The following is a 19425-nucleotide window of genomic DNA, read 5'->3' on the forward strand; positions in this document are numbered from 1 at the left end:
GTTTTACCACATTACAAGGACAAATTCAGCCCGGAGACAGACTGAAGTGTTTGTGTTTTAACCTCGAAGCTGCCGGGACGTCTCGTTTGTCCTGAACAAAATCACAGCTCAGAATGAATTCCTCTGAAAGCTGCTTAATTTGACCAACATTGCATCTCCTTAAATGTAAGATAGACGGTTATGTTCCCCTAGAGTAACATCATAGTGCTTTATTCTGCTTTATTTATTACTCTTTACTCTTTGCAATCACATTCCTTCAGACAGAAGAGTTTTTTCTGTCACTTTCTGTCATAATTATCGTCCAAAATTGAATTATTATTATTGTGCTTTTTTAATCCCACGTCAGTTGCGTCAAAGTAAGACGACCATCTGCTGCCGTACTCTGAGTAAAGATACCTCTGTAGGTAATTTAAATAATTCAAGGTATTTATTTTTAATGCCAAAAAGAAAAAAGGTAAATGAGCTGTCTCTGTCTGAAGATATCCACTTTTTAAGTCAGACACTTAATTAAAGGCAGTTTGTGACTCACCTGCTGTTCAAGGTGAGTTCTCCTGGTTTAGTTTTGGATTACATACTTCACAAGATAGATAAAATAACGGTTATAGTGATTATTAAAACTACACTAAAAAAATTTAGTGTGAAATTAAATTTATTTTTAATAATAATAAACTTTTTTTGTCACCTTTCATACAAGAAATGCAGCTCAAAGTGTTTTAAAGCAACAAAACGACATGCAGTGTTTCACATAAAAACAAATATGAAGGAACATAAAAACTTCATAAAACATAAAAAAGCTTTAAAGTTAATGAAGCCTTCAGAAATGTTTGTATTTCTGGATAAATATGACCCAAAACTTCATCAGATTTTTCCTAAGAACAGTTAAAGAAAACCCAACTTAGAAAATACTACTAGAATATTCTACTTTTATTTTATTTATTTATTTATTGAAAAATGTATTGTTTTCTTGATTAGTCACAAAAACCCCAACATTTTAAGTGGACGGAGGACGGAGGGGGGGGGGCAGGGGGGGTACCGCCTCTCCCCGGCCCGTTGCAGCGGAGGAGGGGGCCCGGGGGGGGGGGGGTTGATGCTGCCTCGCTCCGCCCCTGGCCCCCCCGCTGATTGGCTGGGCTGCCTCCTGCTCGCTCCCCCGCCTGGCCAATGGTGGCCCCCCTCTCCGGACTGGATTCATATCCGCGCCTTTGTGCGCCACAACGACCCCGATGGCCTCGTAGCAGCCGCACGACCCGGGTGTTACTGCGGGAGCACGGCCGCCCTGTTCACACTCACAGCTCGTCTCCGAAAACAAACAAACACGAAATGCGTCCGGGACTGGCGGGTATCGCGGCGGAGATGCTGAGCGGCGCCGCCGGCAGGGCCAGGCCGAGGCCGGGCAGCCTCCTGCCGGCCGCCGCCGCCAACGCAGCAGCGGCGCGGAGCCCCCGGTTCCGCTCCACGTCGTCGATGCAGGGGTTTTCGGAGATGGCCAGGGAGAGGTCGAAGACTGTCACGTCTTTTTACAACCAGTCCGCCATCGATGTGTCCGCGGAGAAGGTAGGAAACCGACTTTGTCCTTTTCCCGGTTCTTTGTGAACAAGTTCTGGTTCTAACGGGGACAACGAGGCTGGAGCTAGCTGGTAGCTGACAGCCGAGCTAACCGTTAGCATGGGCTGTGCCGCGTTCAGGGACGACGGAAAAGGCCGTTTATCCCCAAACCTCCTGGTCGGGTCGGTCCGTCCGCGTTTACATCAATAAATGTGCAGCTTTTGAACTGAACCGACAGCTTCTCCTTATTTTTTCCAACATGAAGAAAAAAATGTCGCCAACAAACGACTTGTCCGCGTTTAAAGGTCGAAATTAAATCCCAGAAAATGGAAGCTGGGGCGTTTATGGAAACACGGAAAGCTGCTTTTATATATGTATATTTTTGGTGATTTTTATAGTTAAAGATGGCGACTACATGGAAAAGTTATAAAACTAATCTTAAATAACGTGAAATTTCCAAAACCCGTTAGGTGAGCTGCTATTTGAATATCAGCCGCTGAACACCTGAACGCAGCTGCAGAGATTTATTTTTTTTTCAGGCAAATTAAAACATGTGATGTTGGACGTAAAAAGAGAAGTTGTCCACGCTGAGCTGTAATTTGAGCTCCACTATAAAACGTGTGAATATTGACCCAGAGAGAGCTGATGGTGTTCAATTACACAGATGAGTTCACCCAGTTAATGGGAAGTCAGTCGGGTGTTTTTTATTTCTATTTTTTGGGCACAACTTTTCAGCTTTTTCACACAATATAAGAAAACAACAATGAAAATATTTCTTCACAGGAAAATAAGCTACACGGTGAATTCAATACTTTAACATCCCACTGCTGCCCAACGCTGACGGGGATTTATTGTGTCACAGATGGACCAAAATTAAACGACATATACGGGCAGGTGGTGCTTCAGAGTTGGTGAAGTCCTAAAATTAGATGAAAAGAAACCCAATCAAACAAATGAGACCAAAATTATTAATTCTTTGTTGTTTATTTATTGATGAAAATGATCCAATATTGCATATCTGTTAGTGGTAAAAGTCTGTAAAGCCTCCAGGATTATCAGTTATGAAGGTGAAACTACATTTTCAAAACATATTTAACAGTTATTTTAATCAGTTAATGCAGTTATATTATACAAGTTTTTTTTTTTTTTTTATGCACCTTAAACTTGAGCAGAGAAACGTCAGATTAAAAACTTTTTGGGGAACCGAAAGAAGTTCGACACAAAATTTGTTGTCAAACTCTGGAAAGAGTCCAAATGTTGTTGTAGAAACCAATACTGATTTAAATTATAATATCTGAAAATGATTCATAGGCTACCATTAGTTATTTAATGTGATATATTCATACACATCCCTTAGATTATAAAGAGTTTTGACATTGTGTGAATTAAATGGGACATTTTACAGCTAAAGAAATGACAACTCTGATTCTGAATGACTTTAAACATCTTTGATATTTCTGTCAGGCAGTTTTTTTGTTATTTGTTCGCAGACATATGCAATAAACTCTTGACATGTATAAACACTGGTATGAAAAAAAGACCATGTTTGACAGCTGTTTAGTTTTTGTAATGACCAGCATGACTTGCGGTTGTGAGTGTGTTCCTGATTTCCCGTCAATGTGTCACCAGGCCTCCGTGCGGCTGACCTTAGCTACCCTGCTGTATTCTGGGAAGTCTCCCGAGGGACACCACATCCTGGTAAATATTCCAGCCGCTCCGGCGGTTCGGAGTGATTAACGAGAAGCCGACCGGTCGGTGCGACTCTGAGCCGTTCTCTGTTTATGACCTCAGAGCAGCGCCAAGTACCTCCACAAGGAGCTGCCGGTACGGATCGCCCACCGCATCAAAGGCTTCCGCAGTTTGCCCTTCATCATCGGCTGCAACCCGACCATCCTGCAAGTGGTAAGAACGCGACGCACCGCTCGGACACGGTGCGGTTGACAGATTCAAGAACGGATTTGTTCTGACTGCAGGTGAATCGTATCAGATTTGCCAACTTATCTTGCGTGGGTTGCCGTGGCAACGGCGTGAGCGCAGCTTGATGACGCAGCTTTCCAATGTGGAGGCAAAATGCCAACAGACAAGTTTATTTGTGCGTCTGTCCCACAGACTGTTTATAAAAGTGTTCGTAGCTTCAGGTCTGTAAAATGGTTCCGATCCAGAAGTGTCTTCAGCTGCAATACCAGCGAGTGCCACTAGAGGTCGGCTCTAAAAAGCCTCCGGCTCCATAGACTCCCATTCAACTTCTCTCATCAAATCCAAAGTGAATAAAATGTGTCCATCAGTTATCTCGGTGTTGTTAGCTAAAGTCACTCCTTCTTATTAGTTTTCTGGAGGTCCATCTGAAAATAATCCCTCATTCTTTAGAACTTCCTGCTCCAAACCGCTCCGAACTATCAAAGATGGCGACGGACAGAATCTGAACTGAGCCAGCAGAACGTCTGGACTGAGAATCATCTCTAGAAACCTTCAACCGCCCCCAGACGTGGTTTGCAAATGTTTTAATGTTGTTTACTGTCCTGACTTTCAAAAATCATCCAGATACAATCTGGATATGACAAAAAAGAACTAATCTGTCCTGCAGTCTGAACAAAGCTAACTACACCTGTGCACAGGAGAGTCTGTCTTCATCCGGACAGTGGTCTCCGCTGCCTCCTCTAACACTCCCACTGGGGGAGGGATGCTTGTGTTTCAGCAGGTTGTGCTCTTGGTTGAAATGCTGCAACGATCCAAAGTGCAGACCTTGTATGGTAACTTGATGCCTTTCTATAAATGCAGTCATTCACTATTTACACAAAGAGAGGTGTGTGTGAATAGTGTGGACTAGATTACAGGAAGTTGATATGAGCAGCCTGTGCTTCGCTTATACCAGCAGTCGTCCCTGCAGACGCACTGGTGTGACATTCAGTATAACATAAACCGTATTTAGTATTTGTGTTGGCTTGACATTGCAGTTAATTGGCAAAGAAAGCCTATAAAAAGTCATTTTAACCCTCTGAACTTCCACAACCCACCAGCTGCTTCCAAAGACATGTTTTCGTCCTGAAAATCACCAAAATGACACCATTTAATTCAAATTTCCGACTGTCCTTGAACTCATCGTGTGCACTGAGCATGTAAAAATGCCAAAGTTTGAGCTATAAATAGATATATTTCATGGAAAGAAACAAGTACACAGAGAAGCCTTGAAGGACTCGGCTGAGACCGACAGTCATGTGGACCCGAGAGCTTTCTACAGGCGGGAAGTGTGGGAACATTTCAACATGTGCAGTAGCTGGAAACGAACTGCTCAGGACTCAGAGGGGTGAAATGGTTTGCAGAAAGCACAATCTGGAATATATTAATGCAAAAAACCCTGATTTTATTCACAGTGAACCTCCCTGATATGAATAGATTTGCGCTAATCTGACACATGGAAGTGATTTGAATGTGTTGTATTCACTGGTTGTGATTTATTTCTTCATTTCACGTGTGCTTCAGGCCTGTCGTATGAACTATTTCATTGAATTTCAGTAGAAAGTGTCCCAAGTAATGTGTGTGGTTCAGCAGCAGCTGGAGGCACGTTGTTGTTGTTGTCGTCAAGTTTTCCAAATACCAGTTTGGACAAACAAAATTCCTGCATTCAGATGCGAGGGAAGATCAAGTTTCAGCTGCTCTGAAACCGAGCGTCGTCTCCATTAGATGATATCAGAGCGCGCTTGTGTCCCCTTTTTTTATTTTTTTTGCTCTGTTCCCTCTCGGCCTGTTTTCGCCTGCAACAGCTTCTATAAGCGCTCCGCGGCCTCGGCATGTCTCGATGAACCTTCACCCACATTCTTTCCTTTCTGGTGTCGGCGTGTTTCTCCGCGCCGGGTTGCATAAAGCGGGACCTCCTTTTGTGTGCCACCACTTTGTAATGTAGGTCAGCTTGGATTTACTCGCACTGTCGGCTCCTGGATCAAAAACAAAGTACTGGTTGGTGTCCGGTTGGTCCACATCCAGATTATGAAGCACGCGCTGATGTAGTCCAGACATTTTAAACTGAGTTTAACAGGGAAAAACAAAACTTCTCCTGCTGGGAAAAGTTGCTCAACTGCTGGTAACGCAGATGACTCGTCCCGCTGAAGTTCCCTGAAGTGTTGCACATGTGCAGCGGTGTCGAGGGGCCCGGTGACCAGGGGCCCGGTGACCAGGGGCCCGGTGACCAGGGGCCCGGTGATCAGGGGCCCGGTGATCAGGGCTGGTTGGATGGTCGATCACAGAGAATCAGTCTAACTCCGACCTGCACCTCTCCTCTGTTTTCTTACAGCATGAACTGTACATCAGAGCCTACCACATAGTCAGTGACTTTCCGCAGGTGAGTGACACAAGCGCACACATAAAATGGAAGTACACACACACACACACACACACACACACGTCAGATGTTCTTAATTTCTCAGAAAGCTACTTCGTAAACAGGAAGTGTGATCATTTACTGTGAAGACTTTTGAAAGCAGCTCCAGGATTGGTTGATCTGACTTAACCTAAATAAACTAATAACTAGGTTTTCTTAAATTTGAATCATTTGAACGCTAATGTTTAATTTTATTGTCAGTTGATCTGAGAGGAAGCGCTCCCTCCTCTCTCACTTAACCAATAACAACGCAGTGTTTACAGAAGAATCACATGGAAGAGCTACTGCGGGTGAAACCTTGCTTTTAATGTGCAGACACTCGTTATATATCACCTCGTTCCCATGTTCCACTGACAGACCTGCCGAACATGTTTTCTCTCCTGCTCCGTTTAGATGGAGCCTCTCGCTTGTGCTGAAATTCATTTCTGAAATGTTTTCCGCCGGCTAAAACAAAAGAAGCATCAGATTCAGTAGAAACAACCGTCTAACCGTGTCCCTGCAGATCTTCTCTGCTCGGAGCTTTCTGACCCTTTATAAATCACAAGTATGGGTTAATGTAAGGTGACCGTGACCTTGACCTTTGACCCTTTTAAACACCAAGATCCGGTCATCGTTGGTACCAAGTAAATGTTTTTGCCAAATCTGAACAAAGTCTCTCAAAGCCTTCTGGATATATTGTGTTCACGAGAACCAGACAGACGGATGAAGGAGAACGTGAGGTCACAGTGACCTTGAACTTTGACCTTTGACCACCAAACTCTAAACAGTTCATCCTTGAGGCCGAGTGAACAATTGTGCCGCATTTGAAGAAATTCCATCCAGACGTTCCCGAGATATCATGTGAATGTGTTGAATTGGGGTGACGGTGACCTTGACCTTTGACCCACAAAATGAAATCAGTTACTCCTTGGTATCAAGTGAATGTTTTTTTTTTGCCAAATTTGACCCAATTCCCTCAAAGTGTTCCTGAGATATTCAAGGGAATGAGAACAAAATCCCTCCAACCTGAAACAAACAGCCAGAGTGGAGCATTAATTAATACTTCTAACACGAATCCTTTGAGCCTCGGATAATTAAAAAATAAATCTATTAAATCACACTAAATTATAACGTCTAAAAATGTCCACGGTGTTAATTTGTTGATACAGCACGGCCGTGTCCTTTATCAGCCTCTCAGTCACCTGTAAAGTCTTTTTTGAATCCTCTAATCTGCTGAACAAATAAAGGATTTGTAACATAAATATTATTATTTCCTGTCTACGATGAGACTGAATTAAAGCAGCAACGGATCAGAAGACCGGGAGACGTCTTCGAGAGTTTGTCAGAGTTGGATGAGTTATAAGTGATGTGTGCCTCTCTGTCGGCAGATCAAGGATCAGGACGTGGAGGCTCGGTTCTGTAAGCTGGTGCAGCAGCTGCTGGACGACCATAAAGACGTGGTCACCATGTTGGCTCAGGGCTTCAGGGAGTGTCGCCGACACATCCAGGTACCGGCGGAGCGGATCGTCCACCTGTCACTACAGGACGGATCATTAAAGTCCCTTCAGTTGTTGAAGAGATTATTTTAAAGGTTTAAATTCAGACTTTAAAAGCAGTGATTGTAGTTAATATTTCAGTTTTTTTTTTTAGCACATCAGTCTCGTTACCCGTCGGATGTGGTTGGTTTCACCAGACGGTTTTTGTACCAATGTTGTATTTTAATTGAGTTTTTGTGTGTGAATCGTCAGCCAGTTTGTTCTTGCCGTTACAGGATGAGATGATCATCCGCAGCTTCCTGGATACGACGCTGTGCTCTCGTCTGGGAATCCGAATGCTGGCCACGCACCACCTCGCCCTCAACGAAGAGAACGTACGTCTCGCTGTTTCTCTGATTACGATCGACCCTGTAAACCTGCCGTTAATATCCGGTCTGATCCCTCACGGGGAGTTTGGTTCACAACCGGTCAGCTAAAATTACAGGTGGGAACGCACCCAGAATGCATTGAGACCACATTCGGAAGTGGTTTGGGACGTATATGAATGTCCTGTGTGATTGTGGCAAGCGTAGCTGAACTGTGAAGGAAGTATAGCTCTAAAAACCAGTCCAAAACCGGTCTAAATCCAGTCGTTAAACCGGTCTAAATCCGGTATTTAAACCGGTCTAAATCTAGTCTTAAATCCAGTATTTAAACTGGTCTCAATCCGGTCTGTAAACCGGTCTAAATCCAGGTTTAAAACCTGTCTGTGTAATAGCCCCGCCACCTTGCACAGTTCATGGATCCACCGCAGCGCAGAACCCGACCCTCTCCAAGCCGCTGGAATAATTCAATAATCTGAGCGTGGAGTCTGACGGTTCAGGTTGGGAATTACAAACTAAAGTGTTCAGACATTGTTCATGCCACATTTGCCTTCCAACATTAAGTCGGCGTAACCTTCCAGTCTGACCAAAACCATCTGCTTTGTGACTTTCTCACCTTGTTTATGGATTCTTTTAAAAACATCTTGGAAAAACAGGACGCATATATACAATTGTAATTTGAAGAAAGGCGCAGTAATGTCCTAAAACAGCTGGTGACAGCAGTTCTTAGTAAATGTTTCCCAACCAGCAGGAAATGGAGGGTGGGGTGAAGAGTCTTTTGGTAAATTTGAGGAAGTAATGTATTCATGAATTACAGGGAAGGATTTACAGCATACAGTGAAGGCACAATTAAAATTACTGATCGAATATGATTCATTAAAAAGGTTTAATAAAAGTAAAGAATTCTTTGATTTAAGTAAAAAAAACCTAAACGAAACGTGTCTGTTGTTGTTTCAGCCTGACTTTGTTGGGATCATATGCAGACGTCTCTCTCCCAAAAAGATCATTGAGAAGTGGGTGGACTTTGCCAGGTGAGCGACTGACTGCCGCCGTTTTGTTTGCTCATCACCTTTCGATGACTTCCTGCCTCCGTATGAGCGCCGTGTTGACTGAGGCGGAGTCAGAGGTCAGCTGATAAACCTTCAGGAGCTGTGAACCAGATACGAGCTCGTTCTTGTTTGCCTTTTCTAATCTTTTAAAAGAAAGTTGCCTCTGTGAGCGGACGAGTGATGAGTCAGCAGGGAAGTCGTGTCCGGTTTTAAATCAACATGTACAACAGAATATTTAATATTTAAAGCTTCGTCCTCACGTAAGATGTAAATTTGTTTAATTTGACAAATATTTTGTGTCTGATAAGGATTTTTCACACATAAACAATATTAATTTATCTTGTAAAAATACTTTAAATTGAACTCCAGAATTTATGAATATGCAAATATATTGAATTTGTATAATTTAGTTGTTGGACACAATCTGTTTCAAAATTCACTGTAAAGTTTGTTTTCAGTATCTTTCAGCTCTGGAGGTTTTTAAATATCGTAGGCCCGCCCCTTTAAATTAAGATTTTAAATGAGCACAAAGAAACTTTCCTTTTTTTCAGGAGATAATTGCAAAAAAAAAAGACTTTTTAGAGTTTTAAACTGAACTGCAGGAACAAGAAAAGAAAGAATTTTGTTAAACAGCGTTGGACAAAAGAAATGTAGGTCCTTTACTTGAGTGAAAGTACTAAAAGTCTGTAAACGGCTTCAACATCATCAGATCAACATGAACATTTTCAGTCCTTTGTTAGTGAGCTGTTCTTTGTGCTCGGTGTGTGCTGACACACTAAACCAGGACGGTAATCATTAGCGCTTGTGGCTGACGCCACAACAGCATCGGCCTGTGTTTTGAGTCCGGCCGCGTTGCCGTCTGAACGAATGTTTCTAATCTCGTTAAATGTTCCTTCGCGTCCGACAGACGTCTTTGTGAACACCAGTACGGAAACTCGCCCAGAGTGAGGATCAACGGACACGTCGCGGCTCGCTTCCCCTTCATCCCGCTGCCGCTGGACTACATCCTGCCCGAGCTCCTCAAGAACGCCATGAGGTAACCATGGCAACAGCTCCTCTTTATTACCTCAAGACATGGAGATGGAAATCTCCACTTTTTATTACGCCTACATATATGATCATTTCAGATCCGTTCATTTAGCTACCTGGTCCACAATTTGGCATAATTTCTGTAATTTCTTGTAATTTTTATGAATTATTTATGTGAAAAGATCTAATTTTCAGTGCTGCTTGTGAGACCTTCAAAATGTTCTAATAATTCTGCTAAAATTTGACCAAAACCTTCCATTTTTGTGAAGTCCTAAGAATAGATAGAACTGAATTTGATCAGTCACAGTTTGCCACCATTCTTTAAAAAAAAGTCCAAAATGTTCTGCTTCAAAATAAAAAACATTTTTTTTTACAATATGTCACCGTTCAAATAATATATATAAATGTGTATATAATTTTTGACCCTCCATAACTTCCATCCATTTGTACCTTCAGGGCCACCATGGAGAGCCACCTGGACACCCCGTACAACGTGCCCGACGTGGTCATCACCATCGCCAATAACGACATTGATTTTGTCATCAGGTGAGCAGCTGAAGGTTTTATTCTGTTGTAGCTGGTTGAAATTCACTCAGAGAACATTTAAAGTGCCAGAAGTTTGATAAAAATGTGATTCTGAGTTCAGTATCTCTTCAGCGGTCTTATTTTCTGTCGCTTATCTATCAACGTCAAAGAAGAGGAAAGTTACAGCGGTTCGGTTTGTGGCTCCAAAGATAACTTTTTATTTTCCTGATTCAGGATCTCAGACCGGGGAGGCGGCATCCCGCACAATATCATCGACAAGGTGATGGACTACCACTTCAGCACGGCCGAGGAGAGCGCGCAGGACCCCCGCATGAGCAACTTCTTCAACAACATTACCAACAGTGGAAACCAGTCCAACCCGATGCACGGGTAAGAACCAAACAACACAACCTCCTTCTCCGGCGGTCGTCGTGTTTCTTTCAGCGTGTTGAAGATGTGAAGAGAACAGCGACGGGTTTGTTAAACCGTGACGTCACCAGCAGACTTGATAGCGACCCAGTAAACCCGTACGAGGTGCGATCAAAAAGTTCAGACACTTCGACTATAACAACCAAAATCTGCAGATCATTTATCTAAAAACCTGCTGAACTAAATTAACAAACAGCTAACAATGCTCCCAACCCTCAGCCGGTTCAGGAGGTCCCAGTAGAACTCGGTGTCGCGCTGGTTTTGAATTGAATTCATTTGTGGGGATTTTCCTTCGGGGTGTCGCCGGGTTCCTTCTTATCAGACACCTGCTCTTACAGGAGCTTCCCACGGAGTCGAAGACGCCGTCTGTTTTCTGGAACCTTTCCCAGAGCGGATGAAGGATTAAAATGAACTCGGAGGTCGTTGCTTCCTGCCGCTTCGTGCCGTGCAACAGGAGCGGTCTGAACTTTTTGATCGACCCTGAATCGGCCGGTCGCCTCCGTTCGTTCTTCCTCTGAAACCGTCCGTCTGTCTCCTCCTCGTCCTCAGGTTCGGCTTCGGCCTGCCCACGTCCAGGGCGTACGCCGAGTACCTGGGAGGCTCTCTGTCCGTACAGTCCATGCAGGGCATCGGCACCGACGTCTACCTGCGTCTGCGCCACATCGACGGCAAAGGAGAGAGCTTCAGAGTGTAGAAGATCCCCGTCGGACCCCCGAGGGGACGTCTTCGGTCCGCCGCCTCCACGGCGGGTTGTCAGAAAAGCTCCTAAAGTCTCCAACCCCACTACTTCTTTCTTTGTTGTTTTGCCTTAGACTGATTATAAGCTATGTTAGCTCTCAAGTTGATTTCTTTTTCTGTTTTGTACCCCGTGGCATGTCATCTTGAAGTTCTAGAGGGGTGTGTGTGTGTGTGTGTGTGTGTGTGTGTGTGTGTGTGTGTGTGTGTGTGTGTGAGAGTGTGTGTGTGTGTGTGTGAGTGTGTGAGAGTGTGTGTGTGTGTCAGCTTTTGAATGTTTGGGTTATCGGGACAAACTGTGCATGATGGCGGACGTTGATGATGATGATGACGGGAGAGGAAGGAGGAGCTTTGTTTTTTTTGTTTTTTTTGAAAGAAGCTCACTTTGAAGTCAATTTGTCGCGTAGCCTCAAAATAGAAAGACGTTTCAACGAGAAATGTTTCGCACGAAACTTCTGAGACACTCCAGCAGCCCTGTCCAAAACCAGAAAATCTCCTGAAAGTGCATCCGGTACGGCGACGTCCCACAAAACCCTGCGAGAAGAGTTCGGCTTGTTCGGCTCGACGCAGAAGAAAAACTGCCAAAACACCGAACGCTCATTAACACGTTTGAGTTTGTCGTGTTGGGACGAAAACATCTTCTCTCGGCAGTATTTCTGGGAGGCTGACCGAGATGTTCAGCTGCCTTACTGGGACACTCGTCCTTTTACTGCACGCCGACTTTTCAGTTTCTGTTGTTTTTCTTCTCTGTTGCCTTCATCACTCGACACTCGCACTGATCGTAGCAGCTTTTTTCCACATCATTTAACAACTTTAACGTAACGATATACCAGAGAAGTATTGTCTAATAATGTCTTTTTGCAGTGTTTTTTTTCTCTTCAGATTTTTTAACGTAAGTTTTGTATGAAATCACATTTCAGAAGGTCAATGACAGCGCTGTTGACTACTTAAATATTTGTCGCGTTTTAGGTCGATTTTTCTCACGATCTCAACTCCATTATGTCAACAAATAGTTAAATCTCGTGATTTGTTTTTTGTGTTATTTTGCCCGTTACCGTCTAATTTAAAAAGGTTGAGTTCGCTAACGACTTGTCACTTTTAAAGAGCTCGGTATGCTTCAAACAAATATGTTCGTACCGCAGACGGTATATAAAAGTGGACGTAGCTTCAGGGTCTGAATAACGAGGCGATGCAGAAGTGCCTTAAGCTGCAATACCACCGAGTGCCACTAGAGGTCGGCTCCGGCTCCATTGACTCCCATTCAACTTCTCTCATCAAATACAAAGTCAATACATTTTTTCCACGAGTCAGTTTGGTGTTGTTAGCTAAAATCATTAATTAGAAATTAGGTTTGATTGACAGGCCTGTGGTGCAGTCAGGTTTCCGCTACATGTGGGCGGGACAAAGTGTGCTCGGATGTCCAAACGGATCAGGTCAGATCCACCGCTAGCTCCTCCCCCAGCGCGTCCACATACGGTCATTTCTGGCTCCAACATCCTTCTCGAGATACAATTCTGCTGTACATGTGAAATAGTTGGAAATGGAAATAGTTAAGTGAAGAAAAGTTCTACAAATGGGATTAGACCCCGCCCCCTTTGGTATATTAGTGGTCATGATTGTTGCTTTCAGATTTGTGGTCACAAAAATTACATTTGTGATTTTACAAAACCAGGACGTAGTCTCAAGAACATCTAGAAAACTCTGAGAGCATCAAGACAAGTAAAGAAACCTGCAGACGAGTCACGAAGTTTAGAAATGTGCACTTAAAGAAAAGGTCGCCGCGATCACTCCGTTCTGATAAACATTCCCGAGCCGTCAGCCAACAGATCAACCTGAACGCCACGTTTATCTGAGCTTATGTTACTATATCTTATACCTTTTTATTTTTGTTTTGAATCTGAAAGGGCATTAAGATTATTGAGCTGTTATTTAAAAAAAAAAAAACCTGTGAAGTGTGTAAACCATGAAAGCAGGTTTTTTTTTTTTTTCTTGCAGCCTCTGAGAAAGTTGCACAACACTTCATTGTAAAGCTTTAGAGTCGTCACGTACATAGTACAGACAACCTTATGGGGAAACACATGAACATATGGTCACATGTTTGGGATCTTACGGACGAACTAACACGTTCACCTGGATTTACAGTTGAATTGTCTCCTGAGCTTTATTTTTTACTGAGTTTACATATAAAATGAATTCAAAATGAGATTTGAGCCCGAGAGACGTGAACGTGTTATTTTAGTTGTAAGAGTTCAAAACATAATTTGATTTGTAAAAAAACTCTTTTTTTCTTTCTTTTTTTTTGGACTTTCTGAACTGTTTTGAGAATGAGCTCGGGATTATTTGATGCCAGTGAAGATGGTCTGAGGATTTTGTTCCAACATGTCAAAGGTCGTTTGTACATTTTGAATTCAACAGCCATCCTTCACTCTTATTAATCCTAAAATGTTCACTGTACGCCCCCTGCTGGCCAAAACAAGTGAAGGCAGACTGAAAAATATTGCTCCTCCTGAAAATATTAAGTGAATCACTTTCATGTTTAAGGGAGAAGAGGACATAAGCTAATTTCTATTCTCTAAGTTTCAAATTAGTTTTACACCTCCAAATGATAATCTGCAGAAAAAAATCATTTTAAAAATGATGTCCAGTCCACAGCCAAATATTGGAGACATGTTGCTGATAAAATGTGCTGCGATGGAGTGTTTTGTCTTTCAGACTGAAATTAGTTTCTCCCACGTTTTTCTGTTGTGTTCAGAACTCTGTAGATATTAAATTTTACTTGGTTGGAACTTCGAGTGAGATTCATTTGTACCGTTTATCGTTGCTAGAATAACTTTTTTTCACTTTTTGGACGACACGCTATAGTGTGACTTTTTTATCACATTTGGATGACAATAAATATATATATATAAATAAATTTATAAATATATATATATATATGTATTTATATATATATATTGTCATCCAAATGTGATATAAATGTGATATATATATGTATACATGTATATATACATATATTTATATATATATACATATAAGTATGTGTGTGTATATATATGTGTGTGTATATATATATATATATACACAGTGGGTACGGAAAGTATTCAGACCCCTTTAAATTTTTCATTCTTTGTTTCATTGCAGCCATTTGCTAAAATCAAAAAAGTTCATTTTATTTCTCATTAATGTACACTCAGCACCCCATCTTGACAGAAAAAAACAGAGATGTAGAAATTTGTGCAAATTTATTAAAAAAGAAAAACTGAAATATCACATGGTCAAAGTTCAGAAGCATTTTATCAAATCTTCATTCAGTCTTAAATCTGCTGAACAAATCCAAATCTTGGATTCAGGACTTCTGGCTAAATCGTGGGTATTTTTGGAAACATGGCAACATAAATCCTAACAGGAATCTCTTTAAGCACCCGATGATGGAAACACGTAACAGAAACGTAACAGCCCTTTTTTCTTTAATTTGTTTTTTTCTTCTGTAAACAAATTTTTTTTAAATAATCTTCGCCCGACACGGACGACGGATCTAAAACAGACGGAGTCACCGCACGAACCCGACAACGTAACTTCAGAGTAAAGTCGGACGCGGCCGTCCGTGCTGCCGAGTGAAAAGCTTTAAAGCTCCCGAAGTTCAAGGCTTCAACAAAAGACCAGAAGAAACGGTCGGCGAGGGGGCGGAGTCTCAACCATCAACGCATCACACCGCCAGCAGGCCTCTCTCGTGGCCGTCCAGCTGCACCTTTATCTTGTGCAGCTCTTCGATCTCCTCGTGGTGGCGCTCCGTCTTGTGGCGCACCAGAGAGCGATAGAAGTGAATGGTGAACACCACGAAGATCACCCCCACCGGGACCATGATGATGGTGGAGGCCAGCGCCGCCTGCCAGCCGCTGTACTGCTGAGGGCCGCCGGGGGTCGCCGTCGTGCCGCCGCAGGCGGCCGCCGCGTCGCCGTTCCCGTCCGAGCCGACGGGCAGGAACTTGATCCAGCAGATGAGCACCACCTCGGCCAGGAACAGCAGGATGCCCAGCGCGGTGGAGAAGCCCCACGCCAGCTCGATGTAGTAGTGCATGCGCTCGTGCGGCGACTCGCTGACGGAGTTGAGGTTGTGGATGTTGCTCACGGCCTCCACGTTGGGCAGGATGCAGGTGCTGATCAGCAGGGCGAAGAGGTGCACGGCCACCAGCACGGTGGTGCACACGCTGAAGGCGATGAGCAGCAGGCGAGAGTAGCAGTACTTCTCATTCAGGTCCACCTCCACCATCGCCACCTGGGACGGGGAGACAGGAAACATCAATCTCCAGGTTTATAATGAAGACGTGAACAAACTCCTCCAACGTCCCGCGGCCTCCTGACGGTGTTCAGCTCAACACACATCATGTTTAAACTGCAAAGAAAAGAAATGTTATTCAGGGAATTTGTGGTTCTGCAGGTTTTCCTGCAAGCGAGTGTTCGAAGTTCAACTCAAAATCCAATCGGTTCATCCTCGAATCCAAGTGAACGTTGGGAAGACGTGAGGTCGCTGTAACCTCGACCTTTGACCCCTTAAATCTAATCATTTCATCCTTTGGCCCAAGTAAATATTTGTGCCGAATTTGAAGATATCCCATCAAGTCGTTTTTGAGATTTGGCTTTCAAGAGAACAGGACGGAGGAACGAACAAACCAAAACCACAGCGCCCCCGTGTGGAGACGCCATGAAAACAAAAGGTCCCGATTTAAGAACATTAAAAAATACAAAAAGCTCCGTTCGGGTTTGAAACATTAAAAAGAGGCGAGTACGACTGACCATGGCGAAGCCGGAGAGCAGCGCCGAGGTCCGGCTGGAGGCCTTCAGCTTGGCCCGGCTCAGGTAGAGCTTCCTCCAGGACAGCGCCTGCACCGAGTGGTGGTTGGAGCTGACCAGCTCCAGGTAGCTGCGGCGCACCCAGTCCCTGTAGTCCATCCCGCTGCCGTCCGGGGCCTGGTCCGACACCCTGGGGGCCGGGGAGCCCATCGGCACGTTCAGCTCGCTGCTCATCGCACCTGGGGGGGCGTGGGGGAGGGGGGGGGGGGGACGGGGTTAGTCATAAAACTAGAAAAGAGCTGTATGATTCAAACATAAGTACCTTACAGGATTGTGTTTTTCTTCCCTTAAACTGATGGTGAATAAACAAACATTTAAAATAAATATAGTCAATTTTTATCAAATCTGCGTCACGTTAACGTTTTTTTAAGAATCACTAAAAGTAGAATTTCTAGAGAATAAAGCAGATAAAAAAGTTTATTAATACACCACAAAAAAAACATGGAATAAAGTTGGTGAAGAGATCCGGAGGGAATTATAAAAACAAAGGCAGCAGGTTTCTAATAAATGATGAAATTTCTCAGAAGTTGCGTCTTCAGAACCTAAAAAAGCATCTCGGCTCTTCATGCGAGTCTTTTCTGGAAAAACACTTCTGGGATTCATTTTGTATTTTTACAGCACATCCGGTGTTTCACCATCTCAGAGGGTCGTTACCCAAACACAACAACAGGAAACGGATTAAACCCAGCCTCCCACCGCAAGGTAGCACGATTATCAACAAATAATCTGTATTCAAAAAAATAAACAAGATCTAGAAAATAAACAAGATCTTTAAAAAAAAACATTTAAAAAAAATAATAATTAAATAATAAGATCCAGAAAATAAACAAGATCTAGAAAAAAATAAAAAAAAAAAATAAAAAAAATAATAAGATCTAGAAAAACAACAAGATCCAGAAAAAAAAGGTCTAGAAAATAAACAAGGTCTTAAAAAAAAAAAACAAATAAATAAAAAAAATAATAAGATCTAGAAAATATACAAGATCTAAAAAATAATAAGATCTAGAAAATATACAAGATCTAAAAAATAATAAGATCTAGAAAATATACAAGATCTAAAAAATAATAAGATCCAGGAAATAACAAGCAGATATTTGTAAAGGAGGAAAGTGATGAATCAGCTGAAGTCAAACTAAATGTGAAATGTTCTGCAGCTCCATGAAGCAGGAAGTTGAGCTGACAGCTGGTCTCACCAACAAGCTGCAGTTATTTTTGATCAACGTTAGAAACTTAAAATGATCGTTGAGTTAAAAATAAAAATAAAAAACAATTAAAACTACAAGAAAAATAAAAAGAAGACTCCTCGAGCTAGCTTGCTTTGCTAACTAGTCGACAGCAAACTTTAATTTACAGATTTGTTTTCGTCTCACCTTCCTCCTCCTCTTCTTCCTCTTCTTCCTCTTCCTCCTCCTCCTCTTCTTCCTCTTCCTCCTCTTCCTCCTCCTCCTCTTCTTCTTCCTCTTCCTCTTCCTCTTCTTCTCTTGTTGTTAAACCACAGACTGCAGGACAGACTTGTCCCACAGACTTGTCCCACAGACTTGTCCCACGTTGCAGGACGTCTGAAACGATGTCACCGTCCTGGTTGAACAACTTCCGGTCTCCGGTCACCGACAGTTGCTCCGTTACCGGTTTCCTTAATATTTCACGACCGAGTCTTCTTCGCCGTCAGCGTCGCTCCACCTGCTCCACCTGCTCCACCTGCTCCACCTGGGTTTCTTGTTTCCGGTGCTGCGATCCGACTCGAAGCTGAAGATGATGAAAACTAAAACGTTTGAAAACCGACTTCCGGTAGGTAATGTGGTTTTTCTTCTTCCTAAAACAGCGAAGGGATGATGACGCACCCCGCTCGGCCTCTGATTGGCTCAGCCTGAAATTCTAACCAATCCGCACCCCTTAAATCGAGTACTAGCCAATCAGAGGCAGAATAGGGCGGGTCATACCTTTTCCGTCCTCGGCAAATTAAAGTCCGCTTCCGGTTGTGCGTATTTCCTTAAAAATAAAAGCACACTGAAAGTTCTCTACCAATAAATCAAGCTCTGTTAAACACTTGAATCGCACACTACAATATATTTGTTTTTCCTGGCAGCATAGCTGATGTCGTTTGCAGAACATTTTTAGAAGCTTCATTACAATTCATGGCTCATATATACGAAATAAACCCGAGTCATTTATTTGGTTGTTTTTGTTTTTAACAAAGAATAAAAATCTCTGTTCAGTGGAGAGAATTTAAGAATGGAGCTCTGTTTAATGTTGTGATGCACAAAACATCCTGAGGAAATGGCGGGTCGTGCTTCAGTCCCCGTGATGAGGACAATGACAGCTCTGTTTAACTGCACACAAACATATGACAGCTGGAGACAGACATCATCATCATCATCATCATCACCACCATCATCATCATCACCCTGTACCTTCGTCCTCACACACTCTACATCATCGCAGACTAGTGAAAATCCCACTTTAATCTACCGCAGCGCTGACTCTGACTCACCACTATTATTGTCTTAATCTCAGAATAATTACATCTTTGATGTGCAATTAAACTTGATTAATACAAAGGACTTTATTTTCATAATGAAACAGCACAGACGAAAGGGGATTTAGGTGAATTTAAGAAGATTACGTGTGCCGTTGCAGCCAAAGCCATGAAAATACCATGAAAGTCCAGACAACACATGACTTGTAAAGCAATGTGTCACTGAAAATTAATGCAACGACCAAATGGGTTCACGAGGAGGAAAAAAAAAAGCAGCAAGTGGTTGTAGAGTTACTAGAATTACTCAGAAAACAACTGAAATCTGTTATGTTAAAGTTAAAATATCCTCTGAAAGGAATAATAATGAATAAAAGAGGTTCTGGTCTCCCCAACCTGCCTGTTATTGCATTATTTATGTCTTATTTAAAAAAAAAAAAAAGCCTTAATTTTTTCCTTAAAACTGTCATTTTTATTGTAAATTTGCGTTTGCATCTACTGGGACTACTTTCAGCTGTAATGTATGTGTATGGGATGTTGCTCAAAACAGCCCACTCTGTACCAGGAGCTGGCGCGG

General features: G+C 42.8%; 2 protein-coding genes across 2 annotated transcripts; one reads left to right on the plus strand and one right to left on the minus strand.

Moving 5' to 3' along the window:
- The first annotated feature begins 1059 nt into the window (after nt 1-1059).
- Nucleotides 1060-14310, plus strand: bckdk (branched chain ketoacid dehydrogenase kinase). The gene is made up of 11 exons (XM_069145817.1): nt 1060-1554; nt 3175-3243; nt 3337-3447; nt 5834-5881; nt 7288-7407; nt 7671-7769; nt 8715-8788; nt 9714-9842; nt 10292-10381; nt 10595-10750; nt 11339-14310. Exons 1-11 carry the CDS (start codon nt 1162-1164, stop codon nt 11481-11483), a joined length of 1434 nt encoding a protein of 477 aa, XP_069001918.1. The 5' UTR covers nt 1060-1161; the 3' UTR covers nt 11484-14310.
- Nucleotides 14311-14752: 442 nt separating this feature from the next.
- orai2 (ORAI calcium release-activated calcium modulator 2) lies at nt 14753-18242 on the minus strand. Its single transcript, XM_069145822.1, has 3 exons — nt 17746-18242; nt 16319-16554; nt 14753-15800 (listed from the first exon to the last, which is right to left on the minus strand). Exons 2-3 carry the CDS (start codon nt 16547-16549, stop codon nt 15231-15233), a joined length of 801 nt encoding a protein of 266 aa, XP_069001923.1. The 5' UTR covers nt 16550-16554; nt 17746-18242; the 3' UTR covers nt 14753-15230.
- Between the last annotated feature and the right edge of the window lie 1183 nt (nt 18243-19425).

The sequence above is a fragment of the Embiotoca jacksoni genome, unplaced genomic scaffold (genome assembly GCF_022577435.1).
Source record: "Embiotoca jacksoni isolate LCO1_2020_lvr unplaced genomic scaffold, fEmbJac1.0.p SCAF_13, whole genome shotgun sequence".
Lineage (NCBI taxonomy): Eukaryota > Metazoa > Chordata > Actinopteri > Embiotocidae > Embiotoca > Embiotoca jacksoni.